We start from the raw sequence: 26,024 nt of genomic DNA, 5'->3' as shown, positions 1-26,024 counted from the left end.
TCATGACAGATCTTATGAGCCAAATCCAGAGCCTACGGACAAACCTCTTACACAAAACGGAGTCTATAGATGTGCTTACACAAGAATTAGAAGATCTCAATGTATGTGCACCATTCCATTATCAAATGCTTTCATTAAGTTTTCCTTACTTTTGTATCCTGTCATTTAAAATATCTTAGATGTGAAAAATGAACATGTTGTATGATGCTGGGATTTTTGTATGAGCCATTGCGCATAATCTAATTTAAAAAGCAGTCTGTAGATTTTCTTCTACAGTGGTGATAGTGTCTCTGATTAAATCCTGTTTGTTTTTTTGTAGAGTAAATACAGCTCTGTCTTATCTGCTAAAGAGGAGAGCAAAACTCTTTTAGAAAAGCAGGAAAAACTAATCGAGGAACTGAGAGAGGGCTTGGAACGGAAACAGTCAGCTGACAATATTGAGGTAAGATTTGTGAAGTAACCTTTATTGATGTGTCAATATATATCTAATTCTCGCTAGTGGGAAAAGTACCTTGTGCTTGAAACACTGCATCGGCTAATAATTTGTAATTATAGCATTGCTTTATTAATATTTTTGCTTTAAATAACAGAGAGAACTTTTATGTGATGACTTGGCTCACGCAACTGAACAGCTTGGCAAGTTAACTGAAGCCTTTAATAATCAAGAAGCATTGCTTGTAGAGCAAAAAGAAGAATTACTCAAAAAAGAACAATTAATTGCAGAACTAACAAACCAGGTAATCCAACTATTTAATGACTCTTTTTAATAGTACGTTACCAGGAGGTTTTAGGGCATGCATAGATGGGCATTGTTACCTGCATTTAATGTTTGTTTGAAATATTGTCAACTCAGGTCAGCTGATTTCTATTTACCTCAATGGTGCAGTAATGGATAGCAGTTCTGAGGTTGCATTTGACCTGCTTTGCACTGCATTTTATTTCTCTGGATGCTGCATGTCCTTTTAGAAGGTGCCTTTGAGTACAAAAGGCTACCTTTACCTTCTAGTACAAACACATGCATTTCAGCTGCATGATGTTTAAATGCAAAAGCCTCGGTTTGACATAAATGCCCATCTACACAAGCCCTTATGCATTTATTATTCTTGATAGCAAACTTGTTAACCACTTGCCCTCCTGAGGATTTACCCCCCTTCATGACCAGGCCTCTTTTTGCTACTCGGCACTGCACTAATTCAACTGATAATTGCGCGGTCATGCAATGCTGCACCCAAACGAAATTTACGTCCTTTTTTTCACACAAATAGAGCTTTCTTTCGGTGTAATTTGATCACCTGTGCGCTTTTTATTTTTCACGCTATAAACAAAAAAAGACCAAAAAATTTTAAGAAAAACGATATTTTTTACTTTCAGCTATAAAAAATATATAGTAAACTCAAAGTTAGTTATAAATTTAGGCCAAAATGTATTCTGCTACATGTTTTTGGTAAAAAAAAAATCCCAATAAGTGTATTGATTGCTTTGTGTGAAAGTTATAGCATCTACAAACTATGGTATAGATACTGCAATTTACGCCATTTTTTTGCTATACAGCGCTGCGCTAGTTTAACGGACAATTGTGCGGTCATGCAATACGGTACATAAATGAAATTTACCTCCTTTTTTTCCCCCCACAAATTGAGCTTTCTTTCGGTGGTATTTGATCGCCTGTGCGGTTTTCATTTTTTGCGCTATAAAAAAAAAAAATAAAGGCTGACAATTTTGCGGGAAAAAAAAACAATATTTTGGACTTTTTGCTATAAAACATGTCCAGTAAAAAAAAATGTAAAAAACAAATTTAGTCATAAATTTCTGCCAAAATGTATTCTGCGACATGTCTTTGCTAAAAAAAAAAAACCCAATATGTGTAAACTAATTGGTTCACGTGAAAGTTATAGCTAATAATGGCGGCGATCAGCGACTTATGGCGGGACTACGGCGGACATTCTGACACTGGGGAGGAATTGACTTGGGGTTACTGACATCCCCAGTGACACCAATACAGTGATCAGTGCAAAAAAAAACAAAAAAAAACACTGAAACTGTACTAATGGCACTGGGGAGGAAGGGGTTAACTTTATTATTCAGTGAAAGGGTTAACTGTGTGAGGGGAGTATTTTACTAGGGGGCGGGAGTGTGTACTGCACGGAGACGCACTGATCCGGAGAGATAAACTCTTCTGTCCCGATCAGCATGTCAGGAGCTGTCAGGGAACTGACAGAAAGCACAGCTACTGCAGCTGTGCTCTCTGTCAGTGATTGCCGCTAATCGCCGGGACATAGCTGGTAACGACTGGCTGTGACCCGGCGACTGACATCCGCGGCCGTGATCGACGGGACGCCCCCTACCTGTTTTGAAAACACACGTTTTAAAACGTGGTTTTGCCCAGCCGTGCTGCCCTGCCAACGTATTTTATACAGTGGCTGGGTGGCATGTGGTTAAAGACACAGTTATTTTGTGCTTTAACCCTATGCGATACTGTTTTTGTTGTAACAAGTTACATTTAACCACTAGGGGACCGCCCACAGTGCATATACTGTGGCAAGGCGGCTCCTGTGCGCAGGATTACGTATATAAACATGATCCTGCATTTCTGGTATCTGTGCTGTTGATCGCGACCCCCGGGTGTCAATCACTGGGTCCCGGCCGGTGATTACCCAGCGGAGCCTGGTGATTACCGGCGATCACCGACAGGGAGGAGGCTGCATTGTTTTCAATGCAGCCATCCTCCCTGTCAGTTTGGGCACACTGATCGGGATAGATGAGCACTGCCATCCCGATCAGTGCGCTTACAGTGAAGCGAACGCCTCCTAGTAAAACACTCCCATCACACAGTTAACCCTTTGATTGCCTCAAAATGTTAACCCCTTCCTCCCCAGTGCCATTAGTACAGTGTCAGTGCTTTTTTGTTAGCACTGATCACTGTATTGGTGTCACTGGGGATGTCCGTTTCCCCGCATTGTCAGAATGTCCGCCGCAGTCCTGCCATAAGTTGCTGATCGGCACCATAAGTTGCTGATTGCTGCCATTATTAGTATTAAAAAAAAATTCCAGTATCTATACCGCCATTTGTAAACACTATAACTTTCACGTAAACCAATTAATTTACACATTTTTTTTTTAGCAAAGACATGTCGCAGAATACATTTTGGCCTAAATTTTTATGATGAAATTTGATTTTTAAATTTATTTACTGGACATGTTTTATAGCAAAAAGTCAAAAATACAGTAGTGGGGGTTTTTTTCTCAATTTTTTTATATAGCGCAAAAATTAAATGCACAGGCGATCAAATACCACCAAAAGAAAACTCTTTTTTTCCCCACTCTATTTGTAAGGAAAAAAAGGACATAAATTTAATTTGGGTGCAGCATTGCATGTCAAAGTAACGCAAACTGCTTCTGTAACTGCTTCCTGACCGCCCTATAGTAGAAATACTGCTGCAGGGCGACACGGGTGCACAAAATCACGTGTATATATACGTGATTCACGCTCCTGTGGCTTTCACTCCCCTCCCAGATAGCGTCAGATTGCCCGTCAGTACACCAGTAATCACATTTAACCCCTTGATTGCCAGGGCATACCACACACTTTTTGTGGTAGAGATTTCTCCTCTTTTTTTTCATTCAGCCCACAGGCTGTAAACAAAAAAAAAAACATCGCATCATCCTGGTATCGCTTTTTTTTTTTTTTTTTTTTTCTTTTTTCAGCTGGCGATCGGCTTTCATGTAAAAGCAATCCTAGTGGCTAATTAGCTGCAGGATTGCTTTTACAAGCAGCGGGAGACTATGTCCCTTCCCCTGCTGCCTTCCACTGCCTTCTCAGGCAGTCCCATGCCATCGGGCGAACCTGAGAATGCAGCCGGTGTTTCTACCAGCTGACCATAGAGCTGATTGGAGACCGGAATGGTGCCAATCATCTCTATAGTCTAAGAAATCGGAAGCTACGAGCATTTCATCACTTCAGTTTCACAGGATATAAACAGCGCCATTTGTAAATTGGGAAAGCATCTGATCACACCGATCTTGGTGAGATTAGATAATGTAAGAGCAGAGGAGATATCTAGAGTCTGATAGACCCCAGATTTCTCAAAAAAAAAAGAATATATGACAATGCCCATTGAAGTTATAGGGGATATTTGCAGTCCTTGTGATAGCATTAAAAGTGATTAAAAAAAATGAAAAGGACATTGTAAAAATATTTTAAAACCTCAAAATAACTAAAAAAAAAAAATGCAACATTTTTAAAATCCTCAATAATGAAGGGTTGCCTGTAGTTTTAAATATTACAGTATTACTGGTTTGAAAATGCTGACTACGCCTTGTTTATGTAAATCATATGGTAAGCTGATTTCTCTTTTATGTACAGGTGCTTGAAATGCCAGAGGCTGTTGATGATGAAGGAATAAAACCACCCAACAGCAACAAAGGATCCCCTGCTATGCTTCTACAGGTAGTCTCCCAACAAGAACATATTTACTTTGTTACTTTTTGTAAATTGGGCAGATTTACTTAAACTCAGTCTATTTCTTTGTAGAGTAAAATCATGGCATTTTAAAGGCAACCAATACTTTTTTGTGGTAGTGCACTTCCACCCCTTCTTATGTGTGGGATTTCCCCATTATATTTACAACATGACAATATGGTGGCGAGATCATGCACAAGAATGGCAACACACTACCCCACAAAGGTGGGATATTGCTGCTATATTGATCTGCACATCAAAGAGGCGGAGGCACAATATAGTGTGCATGCTTGCTTATAGCATACAATATCACTGCGCATGGCTGGGGCACATTGTTTCACCATTGGTTGAAGGGCACCCACACACACGGTGCATAATTACAATATAATGTGCATACATGGGAGTATTCAACTGCAACTGCTGCATTTTATCTTAATTTTTATATTACTTTGCTATACAAAATTATGTAAATGCTTTACTGCTATGTACATCTACTCAACTAATCTACTATATAATTACTTGGCATATACAATCTGTATAACAGAATGAAACAAACTGAAACCTAAACTCCATTTTACAGGGGTTTTTTTTTTCCAATTGTAATGTATTGCAGCTTACTAGTGCTTAGATGTGGTGGCCGCAGCAGTTTATTTTTAAAGCTAAGAAAGTTTTCCGCAAGTATTGAAAATACCTGTGGATCTTGATATTTTCCTCCTGTAATGGAGATGAAGAGAGAGAGACATGTTTGAAGTCCAGCCATGGCTTCCTCCATAGATTCAGTGAGTGAGCGTATCAGGACTGGCATGTACCACCGTGGCAGATGGATTTGTGGTTCTTAGAAGTACATGAGATTATCGCACTTGCAGTACATTGACACTTCCTCCAGCTCTTTAACAGAAAGCCCATACCTCGAGTATAGAATCTGGAGGAAGAGTCTGCAGAAGCCTGGCAGGTGTCTAGCATTACACCCGCAATCAACTGATCATGGTTGTTAAATGACCATGGAAATCTGCAGTTTTGCATTTTTTGCAAAGATGCCCATGCTTAATTCAGTATTCTGTTTTGCCATTAATTAAAGGATAAGTTCACCTTTTAGACAAAATAATAAATGCACATTTTTTTGCTGATAAAAAAATGTGCATTTATTAATTTTGTCTATAGGAGCCTGCAAAGCATTGCACCAGCGATCAGTAGATCGCTGATGCCATGCAGGTCTCCTGCTGACCTATCGGAATATCTGCTTGCCGTACGGGATGAACTACCACGGCAAGCCACAGCGCCATGGATGTTCATTGAAAACTACATGCCTACAGCCGGGACTTGAAATTCATTAACTCACAGAAGTCTGTGAATGAATTATGCGGCCATGTGGGTAGAGCCTCGCACGGCCACTCTGTGTTCAAATTTGACAGATTAGTATGGGGAGACTTCTCCCCGCATTATCTGTCATGGGGGGGGGGGGGGGGGGACCGGCTGCGCCTATGGAAACATGTTACATGTTCCACCCTGAAAACAGATGTAACATGTTCCCGAAGGTGAACTTATCCTAAAGCTTTGAATAGACTTCACAGAAAAGCTTTTTCAATGTGCCTTTAGGTTGGACCACACCCTACAGCTGCTTCAGAGATAAGAGAATAACAGATGAGGAAAAACAAAGGTTATTGTGTTAGCAATCACTATATTAACACCTAACTTTTTTTTTTTTTTCTTTTAACATAGACTCCAAAAACTCCACTAGGAAACCCATTTGACTATGAGATGGCACGTCTTGTCAATAAAAACTCACACTTGGAGCAGCTTATATCAGAGTTAAATGAGGAAAGAATGTCCAAAAATGAAGAAATAATCCGACTCAAGGTATATTTTTTTTGGTAATAGAACATTGCTATCAACCTAGAACTCCATGGAGCACCATTAATATCTGAAATGTACACATCGCATAAGCGCTAATATTTTTAGTAAAATAACCTTATCTATGGGAATTGGCTTACGTTTATTGTGTCATTCTGCCACCAGAATCTCCAAGACTTTGCTGTGCCCACTAAATCATGTTGAGAGCACCATTTTCATTAATAAAAATTAGGATTTCTGTGATTGCCAGGAAGCATGTGAGTTAAGTCATTACTACATGGGTTATGCTTCCACCTTCAGGTGAATGGACTCCTGATAAAGCCCAGGTCCTTAGAGACTGGGGTGTTTCAGACTCTCCATTTGATTCTAGAGAAATATAATTATTACAGAGAAGCTGTACTATAAAAATGTCAGAAAATGTACCATTATACTTGGATGGCTTATTTCACTTGGTGTGAAATTTCATCCTCGGTAGTATGTAGTAGACTGGATTCTAGCTTTTCTCTAGTCTTGTCTGGGGATGTCCTTGGCATTGAGTACTATCGAGGGACAATTCTCGTCCTTGGCCATGCTATTTCAAAGATCCGTTGAGTCTCATTCCTTGATCAAAATCTTTCATTCAGGGTGTTACTCAGATTGTTCCTCCTGTGTGATGCCCTCTATCTCTGTTGGACCTTAACTTGGTCTTGTCTGTTTTACAGTCGTCTCCCTTTGAACCCCTCTGTGAGATTCCCTTTTTATGCTCAAGGTTGCCTACTTAATGGCCATTACCTCAACTTGCAGGGTCTCTGAGTTGGCTGTGCTTTTCTGCAAGAAACCTTTCCTGTTACTTCACCAGGGTTAGGTGGCGTTGAGGCTTCAATCCTTTCTTGCTTAGGTGTCCGTTTATGAACCAGCGGTAATAGATCGCTGCTCAGTTCTCCGGCATTCTCGGAGAACACAGTTCTCCTGTGAATGCAGTTTATGAAGCAGTTCTCCGAACGAAGGGAGAACGGTCTCCAAACGCTGGAGAACGGTATACAAACTCTGGAAAACGGCTGATTTTACTATAATCTCCCGAGATTACAATAAAAGATCAGTTTACTAAACAGAGGTAAATTATCTCTGCTTAGTTTGCGGTCCCTCCGATTCTCCAGCTCTGGGCTGGAGAATCTGGAGGGAGAACACAGATCTCCAGCGAAGGGCTGACATGATCTCCTGAGTGTCATAAACTGTGAATGACCAGAGAATAGCTGAGATCCGTTGAATCGCAGCTATTCTCTGTGTCATAAACGGACACCTTAATGCGGTAGTAAACTGTGAAACAGAATTTAAAAAAAAATAAGCATCGCATACTAGCACATTATGAAAGACTTACCTGAAAACAAAGCCCTCTCAGCGGTGAGCTGTCACCACATAGGGCTTCCATCTTTAACCGGTCTTCCTTTCGGGTTCATGAGCTGCGGCTGTTTGAATGGCTGAACTGCGTCACTCCTGTGCATGTTTATGTGAGCCGCAGCCGCGGCACAGCTTTCTCAATGGAAGGCATGCCAGTGAGAGCACATATTGCATGTGCCAGTGACATCACCGGCGCTGCTAAAATAAATGCCTTCTAAACTGTGCACATTTGAGAGATATTTACTGTACCTACAGGTAAGCCTTATTTATAGGCTTATCGGTAAGTTTAAATCAACAAAAGGCCTTTACTACTACTTTAAGGTTATTTCTCTTTCACCTGCATCAGGACATTGTGCTGTCATCCATTTTCCCTACTTCTTAACATCCAAACAGAAGACTTCGTTATTTGAATGTTATTCGGGCTATTTGCAATTATCTAAATTCTATGGCTTCATTTAGACTGTCTTATTCCCTGTTTTTTCTGTCTGAAGGACCTTGTAAGGCTCAGGATGCTTCTAAATCTACTATTTCTAGGTGACTTCTGGAATCAAGGGCTAGGCTCCTCTTTTCCTGGTTCAAGCCTCTTCCACAAGTCTCAGTGCATCACAGGACACAGACCTTTAACTCTGGCTTGTTCCTCCTTCCTCATTGCTTGCTAAAAACTCTAGAAGGGGTTATGCCTGGGCAGGGTCCCCTGCCTATATTTTTTTTTTTTTTTGGTAGAGTTTTCACCTAAAGGTGGCAGCATAACCCATGTAAGGACTGTTAACTCCTCTGTGTCCTGTGATGTACTCCAAGAAAAGGATTTTACAGGTAATCTAAAAATCCAAACTTTTCTCCATTTTAAACTGCTGTTGGCATGATCAAGTCTGAGAGTCTGGTAGAAAAATGCAAATCTGACACATTTGTTAAGAGTTTGCATACACATAAGTAATAACATTATAGTACAGTGGGACAGGTGCAGACTTTCCATTAGAAAATGAGAATCTACACCTAGATAAGTATAGTAATTCCATTTATACATGGTTATTTCCTAGGCCTATTTGTTCTCTAAAGTATGTGATGGTATGATGCAGCTATTTCTATGGACACTAGAGACACTTTTCCATTCTTGGAGGGCAATGCACAACTTATAAAGTTGTCGAGTAGGCTCAAGACTGGTTAATCTGTTACAATATGAGTCAACATCTCTTGTTATACAGATCCATTTCCTATAGAGGAGGCCAGCACTGACTTTTTGCTTTCAATATGAGTTGACTGTATTTCGTTAGGGATAGGCTTCTAAAATCCTTTTTTTTTTTTTTTTTGTGACCCTACAAAAAAAATCTGTTCCTTTAAAGCATGATCTATAGCATAGTTCTTCTGCAGTGTAATTTGTCCCATTGTATTATGCAAAATACCTGGTTGATCCTGTGTCCCCTTTGTATGCTGACCACGATAATCATGGATGCTGATCCATGATACCGTGGTCAGTTTACATGCCTCTGTTATCACGCTTTCTGCTCTAGGTCTCTCCCCGTCCCTCCCTGCTTGTCCTTTTTGTGTATGTGCCAAATTCTGTGTATGCGAGAGCCAATCTCCTCCCTGCCCCTCCCCTCTCCTCCTGACGTTATTTTCTGTATACTATATTTGAATCGCTTGCATCCCCTTTGGTTTAAGAAGATTTTACTGTGTGTGAGTTTTTTGAAAATTATAATCCTAAATACCTTCTCCCACAGCTCTGCTGTGCAGTCATGTTATCTCCCTCAGTTCGCCGGCTGACATCAGCAGAGAGTCTCAGCCCCTCCCACCACTCTGCTTAGATTGTGGAAGGAGAGTGGAGGGGGATCACATGACCTCACAGCGGAGCTGTGAGTGAAGGAATTTAGGATCATCATTTTCAAAATAGTCCCTCATGGTACTTTTAAATCTTAAATCAGAGGGCTTGCAAGTGATTTTAAATTACTTTACAACCACTTAACAGAATCCTTAAGCAATAATTGCCTTCTCTGTTATGTTTTAGATCCAGTTATGTGAAACAGAAAATCTTCATCTTGAGATCCAGAACTTGCAGGGACAATGCAGCGAGTTACAAATCCAGCTAAAAAACTGCAGAAAAGTAGAGAATAATTGGTATGTAACAAAGAGAGCCTATTTTAACACATCAGTACCTCCTCCTTCAAGCTATACCACTGAGTAGTTTGCTCAGATGAGCTGATGACCTGGTCCAGAAACAGACCTGTGATAGGCAGTGCTATGGTTCTCTTCCACATTGGCATAGTAGTGCAGTACTTAAAGCTGAACTAAACCCTCCTACCCTTCACAGCCAGGGAAGCTGCTGTTGGATCTGCAGTTTCCATGGTGCTGACCATGTGATCAGCTATGACACCAGCCATTTGATGGTCTGACAGTTTGGTTAAGTGCTAACATAAGCACACAAGTAACTGTGTAACAGTTATTATTCAAGGCATGCCTTGAGTCTGTTTGGGAAATTGTTAAATTGGTGGGTTTAGTTTCCACTTCAAACTACAAGCCTAGGCAATTGAATATACATGATCACTGTTGAAGAGGAGCAGCCAATTTGATCTGCTTTTTTTTCAGCAGAGATCACTTGACAACATTTTCTAGCATTTTGTGTGTGCAGCACTAGAGGGAGCATAGAATGACTTTCTCCAGAGGTGAGAAGAATTTTAGACATCTCTTTTTTTTTCAGCAAAACATGAAATAAAATAGCTGCATGTGAACCTTAGATGTTAGATTTACTTTAAAGAAGAACATGAGCTGAAGATATTTTGATAAAGAAAATTAGGGTTGTAAATCTGACTTTGCTCCATATGCCGTTTCTGTGCACTAAAGTTCTCCTCACGCTGATGTACTGCTTCAGTCCCTTCTTACGACTTTTTTCACTTGTGTCTGAGTAAATATTACCAGAACATAAAGATCATTCTTACAGCTAGGCCACTTACTGCAGGTTGTAACAAAGATTTGAATCAACAGTGTCTGTGGAAGAGGGCACAGGAATTTGATGTATTTTGCTAATGTGCACGGCCCTAAAACAGTGTGTGACCGTTCTTTAAATGGTAAGCAACTTCACTGCATTATATTTACAGGCTTATATTCTCTGTTGTATGATTGCAGCAATGAACAGTCAAAATCTGGCATGCTGGACCTGAAGAAAGAAATTGAAAAAGAAGTTTCTGAACGTCTAGAAAAGGTAACGGCTAAATGTCCTTTCTGACTTTCTCCTGCTCTATGGCCTAAATTAGTGCAGATACATATTAAAATGTGCAAAAATGTCCATAGCTACCAATCAAATTTCATATTTCTGCTGTCATACGACTTGGTCCTAATAGCTTGCTATAGGTGATTGGATCCTCCATATTACCACTGTACTTGCCTTTATATAAAATGCAAAAAAACAACAAAGCCATAGAAGACACATAATAAAAACTACATTCTAGGCTGAGCTGTAGAGCAAGAAAATGGTGTGAAAGAACTGTATACCGATCTGATAGCATTATTCCAGTTTGTTAGCAGTAGGGGAGCACTGAAATTTCCGTGGCCGAAACATTCCAGCCGATATGAAAATAAGCATCAATACAGGTGCCGAAAATAACCCCGCCCCCTTGCTGCTGCCATCCCCTGCCGCCGCTCGGTAGTTCTCAGCCTTACCTGAGAAACCACCAAACGATCCTGGCGCTTGGCATAGAGATAAGTGAAGGAAAGATGGCCCCACACTCATCTCTATGCCCTTGGAGGACTGGAGCAATGTCACTTCCAGTTCTGGCGCCTTGTAAATAAGGCCTTTTTTTTTTTTTTTTTTTTTTAAACCGCTTTAGCGCCGCCCCATAGCAGAAATACTGCTACAGGGCAGCAGCTGTGCGCAAAATCGCATGTATATATGTGATTCTGCATTTCTGGATAGGGCGCACACGCGCCCTACCCGTGCCGCCATTCACAGACTCAATCACCGTGTCCAATCCGGTGATTACTCGCCAGCACTCGGTGATATGCCAAACATCTCCAACGTGGGGGGGGGAAGAACTATTTGTAAACAAAACTGTTCCCTCCCCTGTCAACTCCTGCACACTGCTTTGCATGCGAAGTACAAACACAGCACACAGTTAACCCTTTGATTGCTCCACTTGTTACCCCTTCCTGCCCAGTGCCATTAGTACAGTGCCAGTGCTTTTTATTAGCACTGATCACTGTATTGGTGTCACTGAGGATGTCAGTGACACCAAGTCTGTCCCCCCCAGTGTCAGAATGTCCGTTACAGTCCCATTATAAGTCACTGATCGCCACCATTACTAGTAAAAAAAAAAAAAAAGCGAAGTATATATACCGCCAATTGTAAACACTATAACGTTCACTTAAACCAATTAATTTACACTTATTGGGATTTTTTTTTTTAGCAAAGACATGTAGCAGAATACATTTTAGCCTAAATTTATGACGAAATTTGTTTTTTTTTTACTGGACATGTTTAATAGCAGAAAGTCAAAAATAGTTTTTTTTTTTATTCTCAATTTTTTTTTTAATTATAGTGCAAAAAATAAAAACCGCACAGGCGATCAAATACCACCAAAATAAAGCTCTGTTCGTGGGAAAAAGGGACGTAAATTTAATTTGGGTGCAGAGTTGCATGACCGCGCAATTGTCAGTTCAAATAACGCAGCGCCATAATGCAAAAAATTACCTGGTCAGGAAGGGGGCATAAATCCTCTGGAGGGCAAGTGGTTAAAGCACTAGATCAATGCTTTTTTTGATCCAGTGCTTTACATTGTACAGGAGAGATGTGTGCGTTCTTATTGACCCCATATCTCTCCATAAAGAGGACATGTCACTAATTATTTCTATCATGCGGGGATGCATGCATTCCTTGTTATAGGAATAAAAGTGATTGCAATTTTTTTTTTTAAGGGATAATGTAGAAAATAAATAAATAAAGGTAGGCCATGCCCACATATGTAAACGGTTTTCAAACCACACATGTGAGGTATCGCCACGAACGTCAGATCACTCATGGAGATTTTTATGTACTGTAGTTTGACGCCATTCCATGAGCATGCACAACTTTAAAGCATTGGATGTTTGGTATCTATTTACTCGCCATAACATTATCTCTCATATTTAAAAAAATTTATTGGGGTATATATTTTTTGGGGGGTTTTTTAATCATTAAAGTGCATTTTTTTTTTTAAATATATATTAATTTTTTAAAACCTGTCCATTTCGGTTTTCGGCCAAGTGCATCCTGAATTTTCGGTTTTGATGCACCACTAGTTAGCAGACATCCAGTAGTGGCAGGTAAAAGGTGGTTGTTTTTTTTTTGTTTTGTTTTTTTTCGGAGGGAGGCCAGTTCACACGATTGCATCTTCACAATGCACCTGTGTTGCAGCACACAGTACATTGCATTGTACAAAAATACTGCAGGTATGCTTTTGGTCAGTTTTGGTGTGCTGGCAGTCCATTCTTATTCATGTGTTGCACAACACACGCATGAATGTGCATGTAACTCGCCAAAGCGGACTAGTGTGAATAGGCTTTTAACAAGAACAAATTTAAAGTGTTACTAAACCCACAGCAGTAAAATCAGTCTGTATATGCAGTAAAGCATGCATGTTATACTCACTGTGGAACCTAAGGGGTTAATCCTCTGCATTGTGTAAAAAGGATTTTAATCCCCTTTTTCTACTGTCCCCAATATATCTCCTGATAGAACCGAGGCTTTGAGGCAAGCTGCACATGCTCAGTGTGGTCTGTATTGCTTTTTTTTTTTTTTCTTCTTCTTGGGAGAGTGCATGTGATCAGAACAGGACCAATCTGCACTCTCCACACAGTGTGTCCTGCCGCCTCTTAGGGGAAAATGAAAACTCCTACATGCTTTAACCAGCACTTTGCTGGATACTGATAGAAGTCACAAGACTGCTCTAACTGCTGATGAGAAAAGATATTTAGCAGTTTATATTTGCTAAACTACTAAACTAATTCAATTTCCATGTTCTGTGCACTGAGAGAGACTAGATATGGTGAATGCAGGGTCCTAGGTTTAGTAACACTAAGTATAGCTTACAGTTGTTTGTTTTTTGTTTTTGTGAGGAGTTAGAACCACTTACAGGTGTTTATTGCTGTAGGTGTCTTCATTAGGGAGATTCACACTCTCTAACTAGCCTGATCACCAATATCACTGGGAATAAAAGTGAAGGTAAATCCTCATTTCTGAGCTGTCACTATAACTGGGATAGAGGGGAAATCTTCAAATAGGGACACTTGTTCCTCTCACTTCCTGTTGCTTCTACTGGATAGGACGTAAAGGGAAATGAGACAGATGGTAAAAGAACTGACAGCATTCCTGTGGGCCCTTCGAGCCAACCTTTTGATACAAGGGGTTCGGACGCAAGTGGGGGAGGTGAAACTGGCCGCCTTCACGGATGACATATTGTTGTTTCTAACTGAACTTTGCTCTGCCTTACCGGAACTCTTACGGGCTCTGGAGCATTTTTGGTCCCTGTCCAATTTATCCATTAATCATTCCAAATCCCATGTTCGTAACATATCTTTGCCGGTTGATGAGGTGTCCTAATGTGTGTGCAACTTTCCTTTTACTTACCTAGGCTGCCTGATAACTTACCTAGGATTCCAACTACCTGCAAACTTGTAGGATTTGTATAAGGCTAATTTCCAACCACTCTTATCCAACATAGTTGGGGACCTTAGCGAGTGGGATCGATCCTGTTACTCATGGTTTGGCAGAGTAGCCATTCTTAAAATGAATGTGCTACCTCGCCTCTTTTATGTCTTCCAAACTGTTCATATAGCTCTACCGGCAGCTTTCTTCTCATCCCTGAAGCGCGCAATGCTTGCGTTCTTATGGCAAAAGAAATCTCACAGACTCAGTTACGCCCTGGTAAACAACAAGGTGGGCTAGGCCTCCCAGACATTAAAAAATATCACTGGGCCTGTCATTTGTCCAGGGTGGTTGATTGGTCTGTGCATGACCGGGTGAAGGGTTGGGTCTCGGTGGAACAACTTTTTTCTGAAATGCCTCTTTACACTTTACCTTGTATATCATCTGTTGAATCCCACAAGGGGATGAAAACCCACCCACTGCTGGGGCCAACCCTACGAATTTTTCATCAGGCCAGTAAACTTTATTCTATTTTGTTGCTTTCTAGGCCACTAACGCCTTTGCGTTTTTAATCCAGACTTTCCTCCTGGGGTCTCTGGGACTTCTCTACAAGGGAGCTGGCTGGGGAAAACGTTAAGGGCTCTCCACTTTTTTGACAGGGTGGTTTAGAGACTGGTTGGCTCTCCCCATGCAAGCTTCCAATAAACCACTGCCCTTTTGGGCCTACTTTCCAGTCAGACATTTTCTTAATGCTCCTTTTGACCCGATCCACCTATGCACGCTCTAGGACGGCTTTTGAAACCGCCTGCTCGTCGGAGCAACCTCAGGCTCACATGATCTCTTCTATATATATGTCCCTGTTCCCTGCCTAGCCGCCTCCTGGTGCTACCGCTCGTTCTAAGTGGGAGTGGGATCTGAATATTACCCTTACCGCGGAAGACTGGGAGGACTTTTGTCTTTATACACACTAGGGCTCATTGAATGTCAATATTCTGGAGAATGGTTATAAGCTGCAATCTTGATGGTACTGTACTCCTACTGTGGTCCATAGGTTCTGCCCAGCTGTACCTGATCAATGTTGGTGGTGTCATTCGGCACAAGGAACGCTGCTGCATATTTGGTAGCAATGCCCAGTTTTAACGAATTTCTGGCAGGAGGTCCATCGTATTACCACCGCTGTGACTGGAACCCCTCTGGAGTATACACCTGCAGTTTTTGCTACACCACTCGGGGTTACCTAAACAATCGTACTTTAAGTCCCTAGCGATGTACATGTTAAATGCTGCTCAATTGTGCATCCCTGTCCAATGGCATTCGGATCACGCCCCAACGGTGGTGGAGAGGATTTCACACTTTCATAAGACCTGGATGTGTTGGCTTCAGTATCAAACTCAAACTGATTATATTAATCTTCAGGGTGAACTTTAACTCACCCATAAGGGGTGTTCCCAGTAGACCTGCAGAGGACAGTGAGTACTTTGTTTTTTACCAGGGGGTGTGTTGTGTGGGCGTATTCTCTGCCCCTTGGTTAGCGGCAGCATCCTTTCTTCCTATAGTCCAATCTTTTCCCCCTCCCCTCCTTTCCTCTTTTCTTTCCCTTCTTTTTTTCTTTCCGCTCTCAATCTACCCCTCTTTCTTCTTTCCCTTCCTCCCTTTACCCTCACTCCCCCCCCCCCCCCCCTTTTTTTTTTTCCTTCTCATTTGCATCTCAAATTTGACCTACTGTAGCTTTTTCTTTCGTTTGTGCAAAGAGTTTATACCTATGCAGTCCACTGCCACAGTATTTTGGCTTCAAATAGACAGGTAATTTGTTGGCCCTGTATGGTGGGAGGAGTCTTGGTCATATTTCTGCTCCCTGTGTACTGCTGGCTGACCCTTCCCATGTAGTTCATATAGCTCACTACACATCTGTTAGTGGGGCGTGTGCACCCCTTTCTGATCACTCATGACCTTGGTGTATCACTGTTGGAGGCGCTTGCTGGAAAGTCTTGAACCTCTGAATAGCCACTGTTTAAGCTATTATATTATATGGTTTGTCACTGTTTTGCTGGTGGTGCCACTTTGTTTTATACTGATTTTGTTTGGATTTGCTTTGTAACATTTTTGCCTGATTGGATGTGTATATTGCCATTTACTTGTACCGCATAATAATTGTTAATAAAACATTTGTGGTGAGAAAAAAAAACTGACAGCAGTTTTAACACTACCCTATTCAAAATGGGTGGGGGGGCGTTGGCTTTAGATTTACTTTAGTAGCTCTTTTGCATTTTTATTTGTGTCTGCATCTCTGTTTGGGAGATCTAGTCAACTGTCAGAAAGCAAACGGAAATCCCGCTGTTGACAGTGGTCACCAGAATTAAAAGTAAAAATCTTTCACTAAAAAAACTGTTCTGGCAACTACCATCAACTGTGTTATTTCTTCTCTTCATCCCCGGGACAATAAACAAAACAAATCTGATTGTTTTTAAATAGGAAGAGAAAGATTTGACTAGAGTTCTACCTAATAGTTTGTCCACATTTCAGTTTTGTGACTTTTAATACTAAAATTTAAATGTGGTACAAAGGAATGCAATAAAACTAGAACAGGATAATGTACTTGACAAACAATTCATATTATCACTGAACCTGTGGCTTTATGATTTATGTGGATTTATGATTTAATCTGCATGTAATTACTATATAGTCGTTTGAGAAATGTTACTGTTTTCTTTTTCTACAACAGGGTCGAACATCTGAGCAACTTTTGAAATTGCAAGCTGAGTAAGTTTGGTAGTTTTGCTTCAGGCTAAACTGCACATGAGAATTTTAATTTTATTTATTTTCTGTAGCAGGAAATGAGCCTTTGCACTTTAAGATCCATGTGTCAAACTACACTTTATTGCCAAAAGTATTGGGACGCCTGCCTTTGCACGCACATGAAGTTAAATGGCATCTCGGTCTTAGTCCATAGGGTTCAATATTGAGTTGACCCACCCTTTGCAGCTATAACAGCTTCAGCTCTTCTGGGATGGCTGTCCACAAGGTTTATGTGTGTCTATGGGAATGTTTGACCATTCTTCCAGAAGCGCATTTGTGAGGTCAGACACTGATATCGGACAAGAAGGCCTGGCTTGCAGTTTCCGCTCTAATTCATCCCAAAGATGTTCTGTTGGTTTGAGGTCAGGACTCTGTGCAGGCCAGTCAGGTTCCTCCACCCCAAACTCGATCATCCATGTCTTTGTGGACCTTGCTTTGTGCCCTGGTGTGCAGTCATGTTGGAACAGGAAGGGGCCATCACCAAACTGTTCCCACAAAGTTGGGAGCTTGAAATTGTCCAAAATGTCTTGGTATGTTGACACCTTAAGAGTTCCCTTCACTGGAACGAATGGGCCAAGTCCAACCCCTGAAAAACAACCCCACACCATAATCCCCACTCTACCAAACTTTTCACTTGGCACAGTGCAGTCAGGCAAGTACCGTTCTGGCAACCACCCAACCCAGACATGTCTATTGGATTGCCAGACAGAAGTGTGATTGGTCACACCAGAGAACACGTCTCCACTGCTCTAGAGTCCAGTGGCAGCATGCTTTACACCACTGCAACTGAAGCTTTGCATTGCAGTTGGTGATGTAAGGCTTGGATGCAGCTGCTCGACCATGGAAATCCATTCCCTGAAGCTCTGTACGCACTGTTGTGCTAATCTGAAGGCCAAATGAAGTTTGGAGGTCTTTAGCTATTGACTCTGCAGACAGTTGGCGACTTTTGCGCACTGTGTGCTTCAGCATACGCTGACCCTGCTCTGTCAATTTATGTGGCCTACCACTTAGTGGTATTATAACAAAGTGGAAGCAGCCGGGAACAACAGCCACAAACAGTTGACCATGGAATGTTTAGTAGCAGGGAAATTTCACAGATGGACTTATTGCACAGGTGACAACCTATCACGGTACCACATTTTGAGTTCACTGAGCTTCTGAGAGCGACCCATTCTTTCACAAATGTTTGTAAAAGCAGTCTGCATACCTAGGTTCTTGATTTTATAGACCTGTGGCCATGGAGGTGATAGGAACACCTGAATCCAATGATTTGGAGGGCTGTCCCAATACTTCTAGCAATATAGTGTATGTTAATGGGAACAAAGTCCTAAAGGATAAGTTCACCTTTTTGAAATAAAATGTTCATATTTTTGCAAGTAAACGCGCATTTATTATTTTTATTACTTGGAACCTGTAATGCATTGCACTCGTGATAAGCAGATTGCAGGTGCCATGCAAGACTCCTGCAGACTTGTCAGTGTATCTATCTTGTACATTGTACATGCAGGCAGGTACACAATGACAGAAAGAGACAATGAACTACCAGAGCGCTCAACAGCGATATTCTAGTTTGAGAACTACAGGCTGACAACCACAAAGGCTGTCGGTACTTGTAGTTTCCCATTCACAGAACTCTGACTGAAAGACACAGCCAGGTGGGTGAAGCTTGCCGTCACTAGAGGCTGCGGACGGACTGTGGCTACAAGAGTGGGAATATGTTACATGATCCACCCTAAAAACGGGTAGAACATGTAACATGTTCCCAAAAGTGAATTTATCCTTTAAAGTGACAATATATTTTGGTTTAAAAAAAAAAGAAATGTATGTACACTATTAACCTAAAGCTAATAACATTTAAAGTATTTTTTGCCCTCCGCTGCCTCAGGCTACATTTGTCCTCCATGACCCCACTGTATGTAGGAACATAGTACTTTTTCCATTTCAGAAGGTAGCGAGAGGGTGTGTTAAAAGCAAAGCATATTACATCAACTAACACGCACTGCTTGTTCCAAACAAACAGAAAATGAGGGGAGTCTCATCTGTAAATGTCCCTGAATGACATAATGATGTAGCCGGCACCTGGCTACACTTGGCTTTCAGGAGACTTAACAAGTTTCTCGAATTGCAAAAATTGCAGGGGTTTTCTGGCATCCGTGGATAACAAAGTTGCTTAACCTAATGTTCCAATATTTCCGCCTCACCAAAGGTTTGTAGTAGAGAGCCACCACTTCCAGTTTGGGGTCCTGCTGTTTGGCCTGTCCACAGCTTCCAGTGTGTTCATCAAGGTTCTAATGCTGTTTCTGAGACTTACTTTCTCAAGGTTTTCCTGGTCTATAAGACATCTGAAGGACTTGCTTTTGAGAGAACAATCAGTTTCTCTGCTGGCGACCAATGTGTCTCTCGTGGTGCACACTCTGAAGAGGTTTGGATGGGTTCTGAATCTTTAGAAGTCTACATTAATCCCAGCCCAGAAATGGTTAGAATATATGGGCCTGATCCTGGAATGTGTATGATGGAGTAGTTAACCATTTGACGACCGGCCAACAGTAATTTTACTGCTGTCCAGCAGCTTCCCCAGACACTGCGACATACCAGTACATTACACTGCTCAGACGTGAAGCAGCATTATCTGCAACTGTTGTGTCCACCGGGAACAGTGGATTGCAGTGCTCGGTAACTGTCCACTAAGAGCAGTCCAGATACCACGTGATCACTGTGTGATCGCATGTCCCCTAGAAAACAATAGTCATGAATGGAATCCATTCATGACATCTTTGTTTACTACTGTGTGACCTGTGATTGGGTGAAGTCCTGCTTTAACTTCTAAGTATGTACACATCAACTGACACTTCACAGGCTGCATACTCTTTCCAAATCAACAACTTAGAGGTGATAAAATGTAGAAAGTTGTGCCAGCTAGCATAATTCTGCCCAAAAATATATTATTTGCTAGATTCCATTTTTGTCATCTTGCAGTTCTCTGGTTTATTTTTATATCTATGTAGGTTAGAAGAGGCGAGACATATGCTTAGAAATAAGGAAAATTCACTCAGTGAGCTGCATAAGGAACTGGGCCGAACAAGAGCTTTAGAACTGAAGGCCTTCCAGGAAAAAGAGGATATCCGGTCTCAAATGGAAGCAAAAAATGAAGAGACTGAGAAGAAGTTACAGGTAATAAGAAAAGTGATATACTGTTTTTAATTGCAAATTAACATATAGTATTAACGTTACATGCCACTTTTCGTTCTCTACCAAGAGCATCTAGGCCTAATTTGTAAATCATAGAAAAGTACAGGATATCACAGCAATGGGCATTCTAGCTTTTATAACTGATCTATTTCTTTGGGTTACTGCAGTTTGCATACCCTTACTATACACATCATATGCTATAAGAGTGTCCCTTAGCACATTACGCAATGCCTGTAGCCTTCTGTCCTTCAAAAATTGAAAACCTATTGTTTAGTTGAAGTAATCTTTTATACCAACTAGCATCTTTATAATGTAGTGGTACCTGTGCAAACTGGCCATTTTTTCTATGGACAAAGCTCTGACACTTCTGGCAGTTACAACCTGCCCACTCCTATTCCATACACTTCTATTGGCTAGGGAGACAGCCATCAACCGCAATTGACCTATACAAATGTGTGAAGTTGGGAGGACGTGGGCAGGCTTCAAAACAACCAAACAGCCAGGATTCAGATGTAAAAAGAGTAATAAAAGCTGCAAATACTTCTTTGTCCCTGGACTTTTATACCTGCTAGCAGGTTTTTTTTTTATTAATTCATTAATAGGAAAAAGGACAGTCCTGTATGTGATCAGATAATGCTTTTGTATTCTTTATATCATCCTAAACATCATTGTCATACAATCCTCAAACACATGTTTGATTTCAATGGTATACTGAAGGATACTGTGCTACATAACCACATCAAACTATTTCCAGACATAAGACCGGGTACCTTTCAAAACCAGGTAGCCTATGTATAAGTTGACCATTAACTCAAATATCTGTACCATTATATCAAACCAATATAAGTGAACAATCCAGTGATCCAAATTATAATTGTGACTGTATATATCAATATAGAATGTGCAATGTGTAATGAAACATTTCTTTATAGAAATAGACCTTTCTTTTGTGTGTCTCAGTCTATTGGTGTTATTTATGTCCTGAATATTTTCTCCCGTGTGAACCACACAGTGAATCCTCAGCCAGGAAATGGGCTTCACAATGCTAAATCATCATCCACCTCTTCTTCAGTGACGCTCACCACCATTAATATATTGCCCTCACCTTAGGATATGAACCCAATACACTGATTAGGTCGGCCAGTGCTGACATCAATAGGCTGAGACACACAGAGAATTTGTCTTTGTTTAATTTCTATGATGATTCTTTAGTTACACATTGCACTTTGTATGCTCTACTGTAACACTTTACAATTTGGATCTCCGGATCGATTGTTCACTTATTTTAGTTTGATATAATGGTACAGATCTTTTTTGTGGTAATGGTTACCAATATATTCGTTAGGTTTTTTTTTTTTCATGGAAATAGTTTGATGTGATTAGGTAGCGCAGTGTCTTTCAGTATACCATTTTCTATTGCTTTTTGCAGGAACGCAAATTGATGTTTGCAACAGCTTACTATTTACTTTTTACATTGGGTATTTCTAGTTTGGACAAAGAAGGTAACCTAGGAGTAATACAGTTCTTTATTAGAGCACATCTGTGATTTTCGACTGCATTCAAACTTGAGCTCTGAGCATCTTTTTGTTATTTTTCAGCTTTTTTTTTTTTTTCTTTTTCTTTTTTTGAACATTTGTACAATTTATGCGGGCACCTGAGGCTTGAGTGTTTTTATAGTTTTTACCCAATCGCAGGAGAAAATGTGATATGTGCATTTTAACATGTTTTTTCACATGTGTTTGCGCATTTTTGATCCTACTGAGGCCAAAAATGCTTGAAGTTTGTAACTTTCTCAGCTGCCAGCATCACTGCACACAGGTGTGAACAGGCACAACTGGAAACGATGGGATTTTGGATGTTGAGCATTTTTGAAGTTTTAAGTTACAAAATGGTCAAATGTGATTGGGGCCCAAGAATTATCTGCCTGCTTTTTGTCTGAGATTTGCCCATTGGTATTAAGTTGAGCACTTTCTGTATTGAGGTTTTAAATTCAGGGTTTCCTTGCTTACCACACAGTGTGCTATTTAATATACCCTATGTGTGTTTTCCTACTACCTAATGGACTTTTATGTTTTAATGAGTGTTCACTCTTACCCAAATAAGAACACAGACACAAATAAAAATAAGGTACTTGTGCCCCCCCCGCACCCTCCACACTTTCTTCATGATGGGTGTCATGGTGATGCAAAAAGCAACATTTTTTTTTTCTTTTTAACAGGAACTGGTTAAGAACTGTTATGCTTTTTTATTGTCTGTGCCCCTGTTGAGGGGGGATGTCCCCTCACTTTCTTTCCAAATAACAGATAATGGCTAAATTAGGCAGAGTTCATCAACAGAGTTTTTTATTCTGCTCCAAGAGATGGGTGTCAGTCTATTGTGGATTAGTGATTCTAGTCATTTGTGTGTGCTGTTTTTAAATGAGGTTTTATTTTTTTAAATGAGGGGTGTGTGTGCATGCGTGTGCCAGCCATTCTGCAGATCAAAAAAGTATGTAACCATACACTTGCTTTAATAAATGAACACCCTGCTTCTACCTGGGATGGATTAATTAAAGTGGGGTTGACGAGGAGTGATTACTGATGAAAAGTGCTTTCTTTAAAAAATATATATATATATTTAATAGAGAAATTTTTTCCGTTTAGTCTCTGGTCATGTAGTGTTCAAAGCATACACCTCACAGCAGGATGTCTGAGGAAATGAACAGATCCATAGTATTATAAATAAATTGCAATAAAGGCTATTACTATTATATGTTAAAACATTATCTTCAGAGCATAGAATAAATATCACTACTAAAGTTAATGCAACTTCCTTAGGACTTAGATATAAATATTAATATAACCAAATCTTTTTCTCAAAGGCCTGTTATTTAATTGGATCGTCTTGATAAACATAAAATTCATGAATCTCAATGAGACTTTCAATTTCCTCCCTGCAGGAGTCCGAATTGTTAAGAAGGCAGATTGCATCTCTTGTGGAAGAAAACGGGAAACTACTTGGACATCAAAATCCACAACAGAAAATTCAGTATCTAGTGAAACTGAAAAAGGACAACAACAAACTTATTGAGGTATGACACACTCATATTACTGCATGTAGATGGATTCCAATATAAATATTTAAGGCCTAACCTGAATTTGTTTCAGAAATGAAGCTATTGAAATCAATAGAAATGCATGTTGATGCATGTTGCACTTTACATTTCATGCCAGTGTGCATCTTGACATGCGTATGGATGGCTTTATTTTTCCATTGATTTTGCATAGTGATGTGAACCATTTTCTGCTTTGTGGTGCACTGGAAAAAAAAATGCAGGTGCACTGGCAGACCATTCAAAATAAGTAGGCTGCTTTTCCACAACATACTTTACCTGTGAGATAACAGATATTAATGTGTAGTAATACACCACAAAGGTTTGAATCCCCTAAAGTGGGTTAGAACCCCTGTCAGTGTTCCCACTTGAAAGATTAACTCATTTTGTCCTGATGACTACGGTCATGGTCTTCGAAGAACCTTCCCCTCCATTTGGATGGATTTCCTCTTACTTGCTGTTGTGTCTTCAGGGCAGGAAGTGTCTCCCCAATGGGACACAGTGCAAGAAAGAAAAAAAAAAACCCGACTGGGGTTTAATTATTTCCCACTATCCAAAAACTAAAAAGTAAGCTTTAGATAAACTATTTTTTTTCTATTCGTGGAGTTTTTATATGTTCAACCAACTTGTATTTATGATTTTGTAAGTGTAACCAGAAAACTTGTGTCTGTTACTTGATTGTGTGACCCAGAAAGTTTACATAATTTAGGACAAAATAAAAACCGTTTTTAGTCAGTCATAACTGGCATTAGACAATTATCACCTAAGTAGCAACAGGTAAAACTGGTTCACGGCTGTATTGATGATGATCTGATGGTATGGGGAAATGCCTGGTTTCAGCAAATAATATGAACAGCTTTTTGAATACAGCCCAAATGTGTACTGTACATAATGTAAGATACCATCTGCTAACATTTTTATTTTTTTTAAGTCAGTCTTTGAGTTCTGTCATGACAAACATATATCATATTTAATGTATATATCAGGTATTTAATATTTTGCTGCTTTTCTTAAATATGTGACTTTTCTTCTTTCAATCATAGGAGATAAACAAACTACGAGCAGAAAACCTGCTATTCAGAGAAGGCAAGAAACCCGAACAATATCCTGACTTTTAAGAAGTGAATTATGTTTGATGCAGACATGGCTATAATGTTGTAAATGGTAACTTAACATTCTGAAGCAACATTCAGCTCCACTGCCATAATATCACCATGCCAGAACCAGCCTGCAACCAACTTGTAGTGATGACCCACATTCACAAAGAGCAGATTCCATGCGGATGGATGCATGCAGAGAAAAAACAGGTTCTCTAGAATGATCTCTTCCTAAATGAAGTTACAGTGTTACTAAACCCAGGACCCTGCATTCACTATCTGATCTCCCACAGTACACACAACATGGAAGTGCAATTATTTTAGTAAATACAAACTGCTAATTACCTTTTCTCATCAGCAGGTAGAGCAGTCTTGTGACTTCAGCAGAGCACTGGTTAAAGCTTGTAGGAGGAGTTTTCTTTCTGCTCTAGGAAGATGCAGAACCCCGACCTCTGCCTGGACAGTGCTAATTGGCACTGTGCTGATCACATGCACTCTCCCAAGAGAAAAAATAAAACTCACTAGCAATGAACACCAAACTGAGCATGTGCAGAGTGACTCCACATGATCTATCTTATCAGGAGAGAAGAGGGAGGCACTGGAAGAAGGGGAGGATCAGAGATGAAAGGAGCTAACAGCGCTTTTATACAATGCATAGGATTAACCCCTTAGGTTCCACAGGGAGTATATCAAGCATGTTTTCCTGCATATACAGACTGATTTTACTGTTGTGGGTTTAGTAACACTTTAACTGTAACTTGTAGTGGAAATAATACAATTAACAAGATTTTAAATGAAACTCTTTACCATGCAGCTTGGTTAAAATATTACTTTTTCAAGATGACCAAACATTTGCAGTACATGCAAGTACTAAACACAATTTTTTAAGGACATGTAGGAAAGTATGTATATCCCATTTTTTTAGCTATATACAGAATCCATAAATTTGAAAGCCTCTCTTGGTAAGCCGTTTCATTTTAAAAGAAATAAAAATTTGTACTGGCCCTTTTGTTACACTGTCTGATTTGTCACGCTCACAAGTGTGACAGAGGCGATTTTTCTGCAGAAGCACATTTTGCATGTACCATCAAAGTTCATGAGTAAGGACATGCCATAGAGAGCAGTGATCTGTGATGTACCTTTACAATTGTATAAATTTGAATGTTTTCAAGCATTACAATGGCAGCTTTATTTGTCCAAAATAATGTAGACATGTAAATATTTGTCATGTGCTTGGAGTTTGTTCCTTTTACATGTGTTGTCGTTTTATGTGATGTATAAACTGGTCACTGCTTGTATGATAGATGCAACCAGGTTGTATAGTTGAGATACAGACAGAATTTGGTGGTGGAAAAACTGAACGGATATTTTTCCTATCTCCAAAGATTGATTTGGTTGTTTAATAATGGTAAATAGAACAGACTTTTATATTATCTCTGATTTGTTAATGTCGTTTTACCACCATATTTTTGGGAGTGTAAATAAAACCTGTTACTCTAAGCAACAAATAAATGATTTTTTTTTCCTCCGATTTTATTAAAAAGTTTTTATGAA

The 26,024-nt window shown here is 40.1% G+C and overlaps 1 protein-coding gene across 1 annotated transcript; it reads left to right on the top strand.

Moving 5' to 3' along the window:
- Positions 1 to 26,024, top strand: KIF15 (kinesin family member 15). Its single transcript, XM_089687513.1, has 11 exons — positions 1 to 101; positions 320 to 442; positions 591 to 737; positions 4,364 to 4,447; positions 6,179 to 6,316; positions 9,690 to 9,799; positions 10,805 to 10,880; positions 17,020 to 17,057; positions 20,099 to 20,264; positions 23,221 to 23,352; positions 24,417 to 26,024. Exons 1-11 carry the CDS (start codon positions 3 to 5, stop codon positions 24,489 to 24,491), a joined length of 1,188 nt encoding a protein of 395 aa, XP_089543639.1. The 5' UTR covers positions 1 to 2; the 3' UTR covers positions 24,492 to 26,024.

This window comes from Staurois parvus, unplaced genomic scaffold (assembly GCF_062004578.1).
Source record: "Staurois parvus isolate SC_StPar_1 unplaced genomic scaffold, SC_StPar_1.0 ptg000020l, whole genome shotgun sequence".
NCBI classification, from domain to species: domain Eukaryota; kingdom Metazoa; phylum Chordata; class Amphibia; order Anura; family Ranidae; genus Staurois; species Staurois parvus.
The sequence above is the reverse complement of the archived record's forward strand: the minus strand, read 5'-3'. Positions and strand labels throughout refer to the sequence as shown.

What these genes read in the sequence shown, in the direction of transcription:
- KIF15 (XM_089687513.1), top strand. Translation starts at nt 3, where the DNA reads ATGACAGATCTTATGAGCCAAATCCAGAGCCTACGGACAAACCTCTTA. An exon ending in AAGAAATAATCCGACTCAAG is followed by an intron (nt 6,317 to 9,689) that starts GTATATTTTTTT and finishes GTTATGTTTTAG; the next exon opens with ATCCAGTTATGTGAAACAGA. An exon ending in AGAAAAGTAGAGAATAATTG is followed by an intron (nt 9,800 to 10,804) that starts GTATGTAACAAA and finishes GTATGATTGCAG; the next exon opens with CAATGAACAGTCAAAATCTG.